This window comes from Emys orbicularis, chromosome 7 (genome assembly GCF_028017835.1).
Source record: "Emys orbicularis isolate rEmyOrb1 chromosome 7, rEmyOrb1.hap1, whole genome shotgun sequence".
Taxonomy (NCBI): domain Eukaryota; kingdom Metazoa; phylum Chordata; order Testudines; family Emydidae; genus Emys; species Emys orbicularis.
Genome location: NC_088689.1, coordinates 44,307,355 through 44,324,840, shown reverse-complemented (window position 1 = coordinate 44,324,840; position 17,486 = coordinate 44,307,355). Strand labels below are relative to the sequence as shown.

Genomic DNA, 17,486 nt, shown 5'->3' with positions numbered 1-17,486 from the left:
TATAGAATCCTAAATCTAAATGAGAGTCGATAGGACTTTACTCCTAAATTGCTTTGCACTTTTGAAAAATTTACGCTGCATACTGGTGAAATAATAGTAGATCCTAGCTATACTCTTCATACCCCAACTCTAGGATTTAAGGGAATAATCCCTAAACTGAAAATCCATCCTGGGACACCACTTTCAGGGACCTGAACCTTCACACGCTGTATAATATTGGCACAGGTGTTCAGGGGAGCAGAAAGGGATGCAGATGAACCATGTTTGTAAATAAATGCTAAGTTCTCTTTCCTCCTTGAAGGGATTGCTATTTCTAAACTTGTGGCTGTTTCATAGCTGGCTGTTGGTGGAGCTAGACTCTCACTGGTGCTTCTGTTTACATAAAAAGAACAAGGAGTAATTGTGGCACCATAGAGACTAACAAATTTATTTGAGCATAAGCTTTCGTGGGCTAAAGCCCACTTCATCAGATGCATGCAGTGGAAAATACAGTAGGAAGATTGTATATATATACATATACATACACACACATACATATAGAGAACATGAAAAAATTGGTGTAATTGATTAAGGTGGGCTATCATCAGCAGGAGAAAAAAAACTTTTGTAGTGATAATCAGGATGGCCCATTGCAAACAGTTGACAAGAAGGTGTGAGCAGGGCCGGCTCTAGGCACCAGCAAAACAAGCTGGTGCTTGGGGCGGCACATTTTTAGGGGCGGCATGGCCGGCGCCAGAATGCCGCCCCTAAAAATGTGCCCCGGCTGCCCTAGCTCACCTCCGCTGCTGCTGCTGCTCGCGCAGGGAGGGGGAGAAGCGGCGCCCGCGCCGCAGCCACTCAGAGTCTCCCCCTCCCTCCCAGGCTCTCAAACCTGGGAGGGAGGGGGAGATCCCGAGCGGCCACGGCGCGCGAAACGGCCGTTTCGCGCGCCGCTGCTCCCCCTCCCTCCCAGGCTTGAGAGCCTGGGAGGGAGGGGGAGACTCTGAGTGGCCGCGGCGCGGGCGCCGCTTCTCCCCCTCCCTCCCTCCTAGGCTTGAGAGCCTGGGGGGAGGAGGCAGGGCTGGGGATTTGGGGAAGGGGCGGAGTTGAGGTGGGGCCGGGGGTGAGGTAATTAAAAAACGGGGGGGGCGGCCAAAATTGTTTTTGCTTTGGGCGGCAAAAATCCTAGAGCCTGCCCTGGGTGTGAGTAAACTAAAAGCTATTTCCCCATGTTAATTTTCCCCCTACTGTTACTCACACCTTCTTGTCAACTATTTGAAATGGGCCATCCTGATTATCACTACAAAAGTTTTTTTTCTGCTGCTGCTAATAGCCCACCTTAATCAATTAGTCTCATTAGAGTTGTATGGCAACACCCATTTTTTCATGTTCTCTGTGTATATATATCTTCCTACTGTATTTTCCACTGCATGCATCTGATGAAGTGGGCTTTAGCCCACAAAAGCTTATGCTCAAATACATTTGTTAGTCTCTAAGGTGCCACAATTACACCTTGTTCTTTTTGCTGATACAGACTAACACGGCTACCACTCTGAAATCTGTTTACATAGTTATATTGTTGTGTTTACAGGGAGAGAAAGGAGAACCTGGTGAGGATGGGGAAAAAGGAGACCCAGGGGACTCAGTAAGTGTCTCTCTCCACTTTTTTCTGTACTATCAGAAGATGTACAATTGAATCTTGTCACCAGTGCTTCTTGAAACTCTGCAGGTCTCACACCAGCCACCTTATCACTGACACGACAGCATCCTCATAGCCTTCATGAGCTTCTTGGAGTGGCAAACGCCATTTTCCATGTGATTTAATAACCAGCCATCCACTGCTCCCAAATATCTAGTTTTCTGTAGACTGTGCCTTGTACTTTCACAGAAGCATTTATTATGACAATTACTTTTTTACCTTGGTTTTAGGTATCGGGGCCACCCGGGCCCCAAGGCCCACCAGGTGTTGCAGTAAGTTCTGATTGATTACTTTGGGGGATGAGACTTAAGGAAATATTTGAATGAAGCTAGTGTAATGGCTGTATAGATTTTTGATGGAGCTTTTCTTGTGTATAAGAAGTGGTGTGGGAGACAGAGGTATCTGAGGGCGAAGCTCACAGGTTGGCAGTAAAGGTTGGAAATAACGGCAGCGTAAAGAGAGGAACTGACACAGCAGAAGGTTACTAATTTAGCTAGATAGCCGTACCCTATGTTGTGATGGGCCTTAAAGTTAAAGGAAAGCGCTTGTGTTTGATGCAAAGGTGAACCGGGAACCACTAGAGAAATGTAATCAGAGTGACGAACCAGGAAAATCTTAGCAGCTGGCATGCACCACTGCCGGATTGTTTTTGGATAGACTCTCTTCATTACCAAACCAGAGTACATGAAGTATATCCTAGTGTAAAAAATGATACCTTCCAAAACACTATGTATGCATGTAGTTGACAATGTCACATTAAGTATATATGAGCTCAGTATGCCAGAAGAGAAAGGCTGTATGCAGTGTTGTTGTAACTATGTTGGTCCCAGGATATTAGAGAGAAAAGGTGGGTGAGGTAATATCTTTTATTGAATCAGCTCTGTGTAAGCTCAAAAGCTTGTCTCTCTCACCAACAGAAGTTGGTCCAATAAAAGATATTACCTCATCCACCTTGTCAGAAAAGCAAGTTATCACACTGCACATGAAACCAGGATACTGGGATTTAAAATCATAGTAACAAAATATTGCCATTTCTTATCTCAACTGTAGGGTCTTCAAGGCCTTCCAGGACCGAAGGTAAGGCTATAAGCTGTTAAGTATTGATATTTTACTTGAGCTGGCTGGAGAATGACAATTCCATTTCACGACAAATTTTGAGGTTTAAAAATTTGTTTTTGTTCTGCACTGGAATGAAGATAAAACATTCAGACATTTTTGCAAAATAGAATTGTGTCAGAAACATCCGTTTAAGGATTGAAAAGGTCAAGTTTTCAATTCAGGTCTCTCTCTGTGACCTGAGAGACAATCTTGGACTGCAGAAACCTTCCTGATGAAAACTTCACCAAACTAAATATGTCTCTGCAATACATTTTGGCTTTGACAAGACAGCATATTTCAACTAAAAAACATTTTATCAAAAATGTTCTGCCCAGCTCTACATTTTAGCTTTGATCCAGTTAGGTGGTTTAAATGACTTCTCAGTGAAGGTTGTAAGATGTTGATCTAAACATGGAAGTACCCACTTCTCCTGAGTAGTCTAGGGGTACGTCTACACTTACCGGAGGGTCCGGCGGCAGGCAATCGATGTTCTGGGATCGATTTATCGCGTCTGGTTTAGACGCAATAAATCGATCCCGGATCGATCCCGGAAGTGCTCGCCGTCGACGCCGGTACTCCAGCTCGGCGAGAGGAGTACGCGGCATCGACGGGGGAGCCTGCCTGCCGCGTCTGGACCCGCGGTAAGTTCGGACTAAGGTACTTCAAATTCAGCTACGTTATTAACGTAGCTGAATTTGCGTACCTTAGTCCGAAGTGGGGGCTTAGTGGGGACCAGGCCTAGGTGTTTGGCTACCTGAGCTTACCGTCCTAATACATTCATGGTGCCAATTGGAATGGCGCTTTTACAGGATGCAGCACTTTTGGGACAGATGTCCTCACATTGCATACCAATTGGCTTTCAGAATTGGTACATTCTGTAAAAACCAGAGATGTTCATTCCTATTTTCCCCAAGTGTTGGGTACACATACAAATATAGAAATGTCAGTTGCTCAATAAACCACTAACCACTGCTACCACTTGTCTGAAAAACCTTTGAAAGACCCAGGCCTGGTAGTTTGTGTGGGTATATACCAAAAAGACCCAGACCAAAGAAATTCCTGAAGTTTTGGTTAGAGGTGAGGGAGGAAGGACCACACATGACCCTCCTCAAATTGCTCTGATACCTATTGGCCTGGTCCCAAAAGAAACAAGTCCAGAAAAAATTAGGTATGGAGTCTTATATTCCATCCCCTTAAGCTCCCTGATTCCTTATAGCACCTTCAGTCCTATGGCAAGTTTGTAGTGACCGGGAAGAGAATTGGCTACCCTTTGGAAGCACATGTTAGAAGTAGGAAGTCTCTTCCAAGTACATACACTAAGCCGAATAGATCTATTTCTGGGAGAATGGGCAATGATATCAATTTTTACCAAAAAAGAAATGCTTTCTCATGATTAAGGGAAAGGGGGCAAGTATGTGTTATATATACATACTAGAGCTGTGCAAGAACTGGAATTTGCATTTCTATGAGAGTTTTGCAATTTTGAAATTTCTTCCGGTCCAGAATGGAATGAAAACAAAAAAATTGCAAAATTTCCTGTGAACCAAAATTCACATTAAAAATTGTTTCTGGTTGATCAAAAAAATTTTTTACAACATTGAAACATTTCATTCTGATTACAACTTCTTTCATTTGATATTTTATAGTATGAAATTTAAAAAAGATCAATCATTTAGAAGCAGAAAGCCAAAATGTTCCATTCCAAAAAGTTCAACATAGAATATCACTTTAGTTCAATTTTAATTTCAAGATGAATCTTCATCAAAGGCAACACATTTCCATGAAACATGTCTGCCAGAAAATTTCTGACCAGTTCTATTATATACACTTACCTTCCACCTGCTTGTCATAGATCTACTTTCTCACTAATTTCTGAACACCAGAGGGAGGGTAATATATGAGCTCTGTTCCCTATAAATTCTGTAATGAGACATTGGCCCTGATTCTTGTCTTTCCTGCACTGGTGTAAATCAGGAGTAACCCTACTGAAGTCAATTGAGCTACAGTGTTGTTCTCCAGTATGAGAGGAAAACCAGGTCCACACTGTCCAAGGTTTCTTTGGCCTCTACTACACTATCTTTGGTGCAGCTATGCCTTTGGAATGGAGAAATGTTTGTTTTAGAAGTGGTGCCATGATGGGTTTATTTTCTGATCCATTCTTCCTTCAGGGGGAAGCAGGGATTGATGGAATGAAAGGAGAGAAGGGTGTCCAGGGTGAGAAAGGAGACCGAGGTCCACTGGGATTGCCCGTAAGTCTCCAGGAAGCAAGGAGAACTTGGGAAGCCATACATAGTCCAGTCTTAGAAAGATCCCAAAATAAGAGAGACAGATAAAGATTTGATTATCTAAAATTAGTTAGGGACAAAAAGCTGGCCTATGAGCAGCAGTGCCTATTGGGTTTTAGTGATGGACAAGCCTCAACTGTTTTGGGCAGTTGGTTGGGATCAGCATCTGAAACTGGAGAAGCTTATCCCTTGGATCTGTAAAATTGGACTAGGAATCTCATTAGAACAGGTTCCCTCAAGTTCCTTCTGCTTTCCTGGCTGAAAATACTGTATGAACAGCTTTTCTTCTGGTCTTTTGGCACTTCTGGTTTTGGTCCTGGCCTTGAAATGCTGAGATGTGCAAAAATGAAGAGAAAACAGTTTGCTGAGCTGTTTTTAAACTGAAAAAAAGGTTTTGTTCAAGCTTTGGGGTCTTTTTAATGTATCCAATCCAGTTAATTTATCCGTGTCATTTTTGCAATAAAACTTGATGCCTTCCCAGAAGCAGTAAATATCCAATTAAGTTTCATTCTTTTCTTGTATATGTAGTAAGGATATTCTATTTCAACATATTCATGTTTAAACCAGTGTTACTGTGCTGCTCAGTTACATGTTATCAAGGAAGCGCTAATGCATTTCAGTAGAGTTAAGAATCAGAGTGTGGTCGCTTTATATCAAAACCAAAGGATTTTGTAAAGAAAAGGCACAGAGTTTTACCTATTCAGAAAAAAGCACTGAAGTGAAAGCACCAAAGTACACCTTTGCTGAACCTCACACTGCCTGGAAACATTCACTGCAAAGAGCTTGTTGTGCGCACCTGTGTGATTTGTTATTATTGGCCTTTGTGCTATCACCCAGCTCCCTTGTCCAGATAGTTTTGGCTGAAAATTGCATGTCTTTGTTTATAACAATGGTGCCAAGATGTTTAAAGCAGTGATGTGCTAAGTGACTTCAAAAATGAGGATATGACATATGAAACTTGGTTGGGAAGCATGTTGCACAGATGGGCTGGCTCACACATTGCCTTGTCGGCTCCCCCATCTACAGTTCCTTATAATGCAATGCAAGTGGCAATAAATCAAGAAACAAACTTGCTCTCAGGGGAGTTATAAGAAAGCTGGAAAGCAGAAACCCTCCCAATATCACATTCACCCTCAAAAATATAACTGGCTAGTAAATGAACCACATAAAACATAATTATTGAGCTATGCAGCCATTGACAATTAGCAAAATGTTTATTGAGATGTAGATGGATTTTATTTGCCATATTCAGAGGAAATAAACTACATAGTCAGGACATATAAATACTCTCTTGTTAAGATATAAAGGGCCGGATCCTGCAAGTTTTCAGAATGTAGACCCCTAAATGTGGTTGAAGTAATTAAGCATCTAATTAGCATTTATCGTGACAGAGATAGACTGTAGATAATGTGTTAGAAATCAATTGTTAAAGCAGCACAATCCCACCGAGCTCAAATAAGGGCAAAAAATTGGACCAGAATTTGGCCCACCGACTTTAAACATTTAGACCCAGACCCACAAAGGGATCCAGAGAGAGAGTGAGTGAGAATGCCTTGTGGTTAAGGCAGGCACCCGGGAGGTAGGACACTGAGGGCCCAGTCCCCTTGTTCCAATGACCCTTTAATTATTTATTCTCAGAGGAACAGGTTCAACAGGAGAGACTGCAGGAGTCCCGCATCAGAATATCCCTTAGTTCAGTGATTAGCACACTCTCCTGAGAGGTTGGAGACATAGGTGCCGACTCCGTGGGTTCTCCGGGGCTGGAGCACCTACGGAGAAAAATTAGTGGGTGCTGAGCACCCACCAGCAGCTCCCTGTGGCCCTGCCCCACCCCCCTGCTCCAGCTCACCTCCGCCCCCACCCCCACCTCCTCTGCGAGCGCACAGCTGCGTCCTGCTTCTCCCCCCTCCCTCCCAGAACTTGCGCCGCGAAACAGCTGTTTCGTGGGGGGGAGGGGGAATGTGGTGTGCAGGGGGAAGAGGCAGGGCTGGGGCGGGGATTTGGGGAAGGGATCCAATCAGGGCTGGCTCCAGGGTTTTGGCTGCCCTAAGCAGCCAAAAAATAAATAAATAAAAAAAGCCGGGATCGTGATCTGCGGCGGCAATTCGGCGGGAGGTCCTTTGCTCCCAGCGGGAGTGAGGGACCGTCCGCTGAATACCTGGACATGCCGCCCCTCTCCGCAGCGGCCGCCCCAAGCACCTGCTTGCCAGGCTGGTGCCTGGAGCCGGCCCTGGATCCAATAGGGGCAGGGAGGGGGCGGACTTGGGGCGGGGACTTTGGGGAAGGGGTTGGAATGGGGGCGGGACAGCGCGAGCACCCACCAGCGCCGGAGAAAGTTGGCGCCTAGGATTTGACCAGGGGTCTCCAACCATTTCTCCCACTCAGGCAGAAAGGGCAATTGAACCTGGATCTCCCACAACCCAGGTCAGTGCTCTGACCACTGGCTAAATATTGTAAGGTCACCACCACTAATAATAATAATTTTGAATGGGACCCAATCTGGTAGGCAGCCTCTGAGCGTACCCACCGGATCGGGCCCCATGAGTGAGATTGGCTCCTCTGCTTGTCTTCCCCTGCTTTGTGGATCACACGGGGGCTTAGGTGGAACACAGGTGTTCAGCCAGCTAGACTGAGACAGCAGTGCACATACCCAGAGACAAAAACGTAGGCGCCAAGTGAGTTTAGGTGGCAGCTGAGCAGAAGTTTTGCAGACCACAGTGGAGCCTAAAAATGGGTCTAAGGCACCTAAGTACCTTTATGGAACTGGGCCTTACATATTTAAAAAACAGCTACTCTAGACAGTATTACAAATTAAAGCATTCACACTGCAATCAGGTGAATGAGATCAAAATTGAGAAATATCGTGTCAACACTATCATGTACATGTCCTACACTTTTGATTACAAGATATCATATGTGTGTGCAAGAATTCTCCTTGATCTGATAATTTAATGATCGCCTAATATTAAACATATGATGTCAGAATAATACCAATGACTACACAGTGATCCTATAAACCCAACTGTCTACCAATGTAGGCATTTAGACCACCCTCATCACCATTGTATCTGGATACCTAAGTAATAAACCCAGGTGTATACTTCAGTGTAAGAGTCAGGCAGAGAAAGCTATCATTTAAATTAAGGATCAGCAGTGACCCTTCCAAAGTTGAAACTAAAGCAAGATTCCCAATATAAATCTGATTTTCAGCCACTCCCAACAGCTGGCTTTACCCCCTTATCTGACTGCTAGACCATGCAGCTCTCTCTATGTGAGGCATGAGCAGTTTTGAAAATGGAACGCACATCCCCACTTAACTGATACACACTTCTAGCTGGGAACTCCCTGAGCAGTGGATGGCTCTCCAGAACCTATCAATATCTGGGTGGGTTCCAGGCACCTCGATTCCACTCTAGTACCAGTGCTGTGTTTCATTTCACCGATAATTCAATGCTGCAATGGCCAGCCTGACACTGTCATTAGAAGGGTCCGCAGCTCCACTGTCACAATGCCCTTCTCCTTGCCTAGAACAGCACAAAGCAGCTTCTCCCTAGTGTGATCACTGAGTGGTACTTTGGTACAGAGTAAGAGGGAATGTTGCATTTTCAAATGTATCTTAAAGGCACTAGCCAGTATTACATGCATTCAGTGTGTCTATGTTTTCACTGGTTTCCGTGTAAGTACCATCACCTGTCCTTGAGTTCTTATTTTTTGTTTTTGTTTATTGCGAGCATATGTTTGTCTCGAGTCACTGCTTCACTCACCTCTCCCCTCCCCCTTTCCTTTTTCTCCCCTCACCTCCCACTCCTTCCTGCCTTTTTTGTAAACCCTTTCCCATCTGTTCAGGGTGCTTCAGGTTTAGACGGCAGGCCTGGACCACCGGTGAGTTCCATTTCTCCATTACCCTACATTCCTCTTCCCTGGTACTGTGATGTGTCTTGTCCATCGCACTATGCGCTCATTTACATTATGAGTAGCTTTCTTCTCCCTGAAGATGGAGAGGATGTCAAAATGCTAAATTTAGATATTGTTACTGAGAGGTGAAAGATCGCCCTCTTGTCACTCTCAATAATGTACTTCCATTTGGGACTAGGGGTTTTAGCCTTAATCACATCCTTTTAAACATTTTTTTACTTTATTATTTATTATTATTACCAGGATTATATTAAATGATGCCTCTGCATGAACCCATTATGCCATGTACTTCTGTCCTCATATTGTGAACTGTCTCCGTCTTGTCTTTCCCCGTGGTAGCCTTGCTTACAGCATTGTGCAACAGCATCTCCTCAGACTTGTCTTAGACATAGTAACACCTCACTGTGTACTGTTTTCACACATACCATTTAGGAGTGCATTGCAATGGGTTGCATGCGCAGCTCTTATTATAACCTTAAATGCACCTCTCCAGTAGGAGAAGAGGCATGTGAGAAACCTTCTGAAAAACAGCACAAGCCACCCCTTTGTGAGCACCCACACACCACACAATTTCCTGAGCTTCAGCAACTTCATAAATGCTTTTCCCAAGTCTCAAAAACCATTGGTGGAAGTTTTAACTTGAATTTTATTCATCTGGGAGGCAGTGATGTCTAGTGGCTGAGCTGGAGGCTGAGAACCAAGACTGCTAGGTTCTATCCCTCTCTCTGTCATTAACTCACTGTGAGTCCTGGGGCAAGTCAGATAAACTCTCTGTGCCTAAGTTGTAAAATTAGAACAAAAATAATGATGCTAACCCAATTTTATAAAGCACTTTTGATCCTTGGATGAAAATTACTAAGGGCAAAATATTATTATTTCTTCATAGGATGCTATATAGCCTCCAAATACAGTCAGATTTGACTTTTTCAGAGGTACTTTGATTTCCCCCTTTTCAGTGGAACAGGAATTACCGTAATTTCATTGCCCCATAACTCCCCCAAAACAGAAATTGAATGACAACTTCTAATTTGCATATTTGTTTCAAGAAATTGTATATTTACTTTTACAAATCTTCTAGATATTCCCTATGGATCTTTAGGGACTCTAGGCCTTAAACTATCTTAAAATGGAGAAAATGTATAGGTAGTTAAAATTCCCACGGTGCACTTACAGTCCCTGCATGAGTCCAGGGAATGATTTTTTTCCCTCCTTTACACTGAAGTGGTGTGTGTGTGTCATGATGAATTACTTCTCCAGGCAGTTCCTGCAAATTCTTACAAGTACAAATAGTCCTTCTTACTCACACGAGTCATCCTACAGAAGTCAGTGGGAGTCCTTTTGTGAGTAAGGATTGCAGGATCCAACCTCTCATGATTAAACTTCCACTTCCTTTTCCTTCAATTAAAAGGATAAGCTACTGTAAAAGGTCCAGAAGGTCTCCTTTTTACATTCCTGTCAGAGGTAGTTTTCCTTTCTAGCAGTTCATGAAAGAATTAAAAAATTGGAACTTGGATGGATAGCTAGTTTTTCACCAGTCCAACATAATATGATCTGATTTGGCATAGAGTTAAAAAGGTAAATGCATAAATATGTTCTGTTTAGGAAGGTGCTTTGAAATCTCCTAATCCTTTACTTAGATTTTAAAATAGCAGCATGGAGAACGTTAGATACTGTGGCAGAGAACACTCATATGACCTAAGGTTGCCAACCCTCCAGGACTGTCCTGGAGTCTCCAGGAATTAATCTTTAATTAAAGATGAATTCTTATGTCATGTGGCAAAACCTCCAGGAATATGTCCAACCAAATTGGCAACCCTAGTTATGACATGTGGTATAGGAGTCCACAAGAGGCTGAATCCAGATTCAAATGAGTGTAAATCATAAGGATTTCCACAGAAAATCTGACTTAGTTGTGTTGACTTCAAGAATGATAACACTTCTCATGGCCAAAAGGGCTATTGCCTCCGACTGTATTATTAATGCAAAAAGATAAGAATTGATTGGGTTGACTAATTAACTTACCAACGTCCAAGCAAGCTTCAATGTGGCTGAAAATGTTGGTATGAAAAAGGGAGATTGATTCTGGGCCAAAGGCTGAGCACAGAGACTGGATTTTCCCTTTACCATGACCAGAACTTGTTGGAGTGATCTAAATGATGAAAGGGTGGACAGAGGATTTAGGATTGAATGGGTACTCTCTCGTGTTTGCCTCTGTGTATGCGTGCATCTGCATTAGTCCATGCGGCATGGTGACCTTTCAAACTGCATGATGATCTGCCTACCAAAAAATAATGCAAATTCTATTTCATTTTTGCTCAACTGAACTCATTTGGAAAAAAGCTTAAAATGTCTACATCGCCTTTCTGCTGCTACAGGTTTCAGCTTTGCTGGGGATGCAAACTCATGGGTAAAACTACAGTCACCTAGCAAATAAAGGGGTGTCTGTCAATGTTATTTTTCAAGAAAGCCACCCCCCAAATAAAAACAAGGCTTTGTAAAAATATACTGATCTTGTATGGCAATTTCTATGGTCCTATAATTGCATGTGAGAGTTGTTAAGAGAACCTGTCCTCATCAACCCTGAAAGCTGTAGTAATTCAAATGACTCCTTACATAATTGAATCTCCTTCTCAGCTCTGCTTTTTCCTCAAGGACCATGCTGTTTCTCAGTTGTAAAGAAGCCTGATCATGAAGAAAATGGTTTATGTGTTTTTCTCTCTAAAATCGCAGGGTACTCCAGGACCAATTGGAGCTCCAGGACCAGCAGGACCAAAAGGGGAAAGGGTAAGTTAGCTTTAAAAGACACACACACACCCCTCCCCAACTTCTTCAAAGTTTCATGGATGGTGCCAGCTGCTACTGTTTCTGAAGTACAGTAATTGCAGCTCCTTCCAGAAGTTGGGACTTGGCTCTTTGTGACTTTTAAGCATTTTATATTTTGGCTTTTTTCTGTACGGCAACTAGAGGTCCTGAAATGGGTGCCCCCTGCATTATTTTCAGAAGTGTTCATTTATCCATCTGTGCCCAGCCTGTTAATGGATATGTCTATACTTCAAGCTGGAAGTATGGATTACAACATGGGGAGACATACCCATGCTAGCTCTGATCGAGCTAGCCACTAGAAGTAGAGTGTAGCCGTGGTGGCACAAGTGGCAGGAGGGGCTAGCTACTCCAAGCATTTACCCTCCAAGATGCTATATACATACTTGGGCAGCTGGGACCTCCTTCTGCTCGTACCACTGCAGCTACACTCTTGTGAGTTGAACCTCCAGATCAAAGTGTATTTGTACCCCATACTGTATACAAAAATAGAAAAAAATTTCTCTTTCGTCTCTATTTTAGGGCAGTAAAGGTGACCCTGGAAATGCAGGACCAATGGGGCTAGCTGGGCTTCCTGTAAGTATTGGGGTCTCTAAATTGTCTGCTATCCATGAAGCTTTCACCTTCCAACAGCAGCATACTCTGCTGTAATGGGAGAAAATGTTCTCTCGTTGACATATTAATGCCAAAGTGTAGCTGAGGAATTTATACAAATAATGGTACATGGAAACCCTGGTTTTATTTTTCAAAGTAAGATTCCCAGTCCCAGCGCCCTCAGTGATATTATTTAAATAATTCAAATACTTTAAAACAAATAATAGAAAAATAATTAGTCTAGCCAGCAGAACAATATAAAGAATAAAATATGTAACAGTGTAGATCCTGAATTTACTGGGTAAAGTAAGCCATGCTTAGACTATTCATGTGTTATACTAAGGTGCTATTACTGAACATATCCATTCCAAGTGTTTACTTTTCTGAACTGAGCACCAGCCTTCCAAAGGCTGACAAGACAGAATTGGGGCCCTGTTTTGGAACCCTAGTCACGCAAGTAGCCCTTCAATGGGACTATTCACATGATCAGGGTTTATTCGTGTGCTTAGCGGGTGTAGGATTGGAGCTGTAGCTTTAGATGATCACACACTATCTTTATTTTAAAATAGAAATGAAGAGGTTAGTTTATTTGCTGAGTTTTTGTCTGAAGAATTATTTTGACTGAGTAAACAAAGGGACCAGTTTGGCTGACATTTTTTTTTTCTTCTTACTGATCTATTTTAGGGTTTACAAGGCCCATCTGGTGACAAAGGAAACCGGGTAAGTCAGGAACCAAACTTCCTGCATTTGGTTACTAATGTCTTTATGTGGTGGTGGAATGGTTAATTTCTGAATTTCCTGGAAAAAAACAGATGAATTCCTACATGTTAAACCCTTATAAAGCAACTTACAGTTGTGTAATTTACAGTGTGATGGCTGTAGTTTATACAATGCACCATAACCAAAGACATCATCATTCAAACACTAAAGCATACCCGCTGTATTTTCAGAAGCGCTCAGTGGTGGCCTCTCTCTGTTCTCACTGAATGAGGCCAATGCAGAGTGCTTTTGAAAATCCTACCTTAACATGCTTAGTGAGATGTGCAGGGATGTAAACCAGACAATTCCCACTAGTGGTAATAACGGCGGTATAGCTAAATCTTTTCACATGGTACTCAAATTCCCCTTGATGCGAAAAAGAATGTCAGCCACTTTATTGCAGCAAAATGTTTTCCAAAATTTCCAGAATTACATCATTTTTTCAACCAAACATGGAAATCTGGAGAAGAAATTAAATAGGACTATATTAAAGAACCCGATCATGCAGTCTTAGACTCCTTACTCAGGCTTTGACTTGAATTGGTATAAGAACTGCAGAGCCAGGTCCTAAGAAAAGCAATAGATTATGTTAATTGCTGACAATCTTTTTTACATCATGTGCCTGTGTTATAAAGAAATAAACTATACCAAAGTGTACATATTTATAAGATTTTTTTATATTAGGATTATTAGTTATCTGAATCCTTTGATAACAACAATAAAGAGATACACAGCTGAGAATAGTTTATTCACTTGATAGATATAGATTCTCTTTATAAGGCTCTGATGCCATATGCAAGCATTTCAGAAATAGACTAAAGCTATGATGGAATATGTGCCAAAGCAGTAATTGTATGAGATAAATATATTTGCTGATAACATTGGGCGAGTGCTGTCTCTCCTTCCTTATCATCTGGAGTGCTCCTCTGATTCTATGTTGGACAGATTAACAATTTTGAAAAATGCACTGCCAGTCAGCATCTTAAACAAGGAGAGACTATTCCAAATTTCTTGAAATTCATGGCAGCTCCAAGGTGCTGCTACCTTTTAATCATTCCACTTCTGGTTTTGCTCTTTAACCTCCTCTTTATTTTATTAAGGTGTTTTTTTTCTGAATAAGACATAAGCTTAACAGTATCTTTATTTAGACTTTTTCAGTTGGCTTTAAATTTGGATAATGTATTTAGAGGATGGGTCTTTTGTTGGCTGCAGTAGGAATCAGTTTGGGTTAACATGGCTTCATTGTTCTCCCTCACATAAAAATAACTGACAAGTGGGAAGAACAGCAACTTTTATAGATGATGAGAGGGGAGTGTCACAGTCCCCTTGAAATAAATATTTGGCTGAAATGCAACAAATGTTTTGAAACAAAAATGTTTGAGTAAACTGAGTTTGTGAATGGGCAAATACTGTAGCTTTTCAGGTCTGATCTACCAAATATATATTTTATCACTAACAATTTAATTAAGGGCTCCTCCTCAGCCCACAGTCCTTTTAACAAATTATTAAGTGGGCCACTTATTAGAGTAACTGAGGAATTAGAGTAAATTTTATTTTAAAAAATTTAAGCTTCCCGTATCAGGCTTTGTCTGATGTCCCAGTCTAATTGACATTCTTACAAATATCTCACAAGCTCCATTACGCAGAAATCTGGAGACTTCTGTGTGCTCAAATTCATTGTCAGGCCACCAAATGGTGTCTCTCATTAGCCAAACTGTTTAGTCACCAGAAGTTTGCTCTCCTTTCCCATAGCCCAGGCTTGAGCATAGGGTATGGCACTTTCATACCCATTTATGGGAGACATGCCTCAGTAATGAAATGACATGGACTTCTTCAGGCACAAATGTTTTTTATTTTGATCCTCTGAGATGGACTCCCTCTGACAGGAGACCTGGAACAGAGAGCTTTAACAACTGAATTCAAACACCTGCCTTGAGTTTGATACATTTTCTTGCTGGAAAAGAAGCTGTTATTTAAAAATATTTTTAATAGTAGGTACTAGTAACAGCCATGGGCTATTAATAAGATGTATGCCCATACATTGTGATTAACACATTGAAAATAGGTTCTGAAGTGCCCACCCCATTCCCTGCAGTAATTTGACAAAAATCCCCTTCACAGGCCTTTCAGTTGCAAAAGACAGAACCCTGCCTTTTTATGCTGTGGATCTTTTCTGTGGAGCAGAGCCCTTTGTTCTTATGTCACTGTAGGATGTATAATAATAGCCTTCAAGATCCAGTGCAGTCATGAAAATAGTGTGCTATGTAACAACTGAAATGTTACTGGAACATGACAGCCTTGTGGATAACTCAACTGAAAAAGTATAAATGCTGAAAGTGTGCATTAAAGCTAAATTCTTCACTTTTTTTATAATATCTATTTTTTTCTTCTCCTGTCTGTGTGTTCGTATGTATTCCTTGCTTCTACAGGTCCACCTTTGTCCCCTTTATCCCTTCCTCCTCTTCTGCCTTTTTTCCTGGGTCCTTCCTCCTCCCTCCACTACAACCCATTCCACGTTTTCTCCTGGATTATCCTCTCTCTGTTCCAGTGTTTGATCCTGGGTGATTTCTCCTAGTTACCTCTCCTATCCCATCCATTTCTTTTGTCAGCTTGTAATTTATTTTGTCTAAAACCTTTTACTTCTTTTTTTTTTTAAATCTATACCTGTGCTGCCTGATTTTATTGCACCTTCTAATCCTTACCATCTAGACACTAAATAAAATTCCCTCTTCAGCCATCCCACTTCCATTGTATCCTCAGCAGCTTTGAAAAGTTCTGCTCTTTTTAAAATATAATTAATATGAAGATATTTTGTATATATATTTTCTTGTAAATATCAAGGCCTATCCTGATGTTGACCTGCACTTAGAATTTTTATTTAATTCAGTGTGAACTGAGGGTGAAATTTACCCTGTGCAGAGGGCCAGCGGGATACCTGCTCACTATTTAAGATCCACTTATGCCCTGTTTTTACACAGGCTTTATGCTGGCCCTCTGCACAGGGATGCATTTCATTCTGTGGGTGTGATTCTTTTCTCACGGACCCCAATGTAAATCAGGAGTAACTCCACTGAAGTCAGTGGAGTGACACTGACTTAAACCAATTTTATACCAGAGAAAACTCAGACCCTCTCTGCACAAAACAATGGCAATATCAGGCTAATTCATTTGCTGAAATTAAAGCTGTGACAGATACAGACCTACCTTTGTTAATCAAGAAAGAGAGATTTTTTAAAAGTACAGCATTTAAATAAAGCAGTGGAAAATGCTTACGTAAAACATATGGTATTTTAAAAATCATTTAAGAGAATGCATTTAAAATTACTTGTTATATTATTATAAACCAGAAATACTTTTGGGGGAAGGACAAGGAGAAGTATAAAGGAAAACAAGTGTAAAACTCATTAATTGGTAATTAGGTCCAAGGATGTGACAAAACAGGAGAGCCAGACTTGGAATCAAGCGGCCAGTATCTTGTTCCTTGGGTCAGTGGAGCTAAGAAGTGACACACTTGGGCTCCTGAGCCAGGCTTAGGACCACTCAGTGTTCAAACATCTCCTAGCCCGGGGGGGCCAACCTGAGCCTGAGAAGGAGCCAGAATTTACCAATGTGCATTGCCAAAGAGCCACAATAATACATCAGCAGCCCCCCCCATCAGCTCCCTCTCCCCACCCCCGCCGCTCCCAGTGACCGGCAGCCCCGCCGATCAGTGCCTCCCCCTCCCTCCCCGTACCTCTCGATCAGCTGTTTCCTGGCGTGCAGGAGGCTCTGGGGGCAAAGGAGGAGGAACGAGGGCACGGCAGGCTCAGGGAGGGGGCGGGAAGGGGTGGAGTGGGGGCAGGGCCTGTGGCAGAGCCAGGGGTTGAGCAGTGAGCTCCCCCTGGCACATTGGAAAGTTGGCACCTGTAGCTCCAGCCCCAGAGTCGGTGCCTATACAAGGAGCCGCATATTAACTTCTGAAGAGCCGCATGTGGCTCTGGAGTCACAGGTTGGCCACCCCTGACCTAGCCAGTCTGCGGAGTGTTATTAGGTGTCACTCTCCTAGCTGGAGGAGTCCCCAGTGTAATCCCATCTACAAAGTTCAGGGGGCTGACAGTTCATTTAATGCAACGGTGGGGTCAGAATCCTTATCAGGACAATTGCTGAAGTGCAATACATGCAAATAAAAAATATCAATAAATCCACAAAAGGCTTTCCTATAAGAGCAACTTAACTGAAGGAATTTCCTTTTTTACAATATTTTTCTAGACATTTATTTATTTCTTTTTTTAACTATCTCTGACATTTATTTGAAATGGATGATCCTAAAGCTTTTGTGTATTTTTTTTTCTTGGACT

The 17,486-nt window shown here is 42.2% G+C and overlaps 1 protein-coding gene across 1 annotated transcript in view; it reads left to right on the top strand.

Annotated features, from left to right (window-relative positions):
* Positions 1-17,486, top strand: part of COL13A1 (collagen type XIII alpha 1 chain) — a 159,284-nt gene that overhangs the window by 131,093 nt on the left and 10,705 nt on the right. Inside the window, exons 34-40 of the mRNA XM_065408179.1 lie at positions 1,571-1,624; positions 1,909-1,950; positions 2,729-2,755; positions 4,945-5,025; positions 11,707-11,760; positions 12,319-12,372; positions 13,075-13,110. Of these exons, the coding sequence (XP_065264251.1) occupies positions 1,571-1,624; positions 1,909-1,950; positions 2,729-2,755; positions 4,945-5,025; positions 11,707-11,760; positions 12,319-12,372; positions 13,075-13,110 (348 nt within the window). The remainder of the gene's footprint in view (positions 1-1,570; positions 1,625-1,908; positions 1,951-2,728; positions 2,756-4,944; positions 5,026-11,706; positions 11,761-12,318; positions 12,373-13,074; positions 13,111-17,486) is intronic.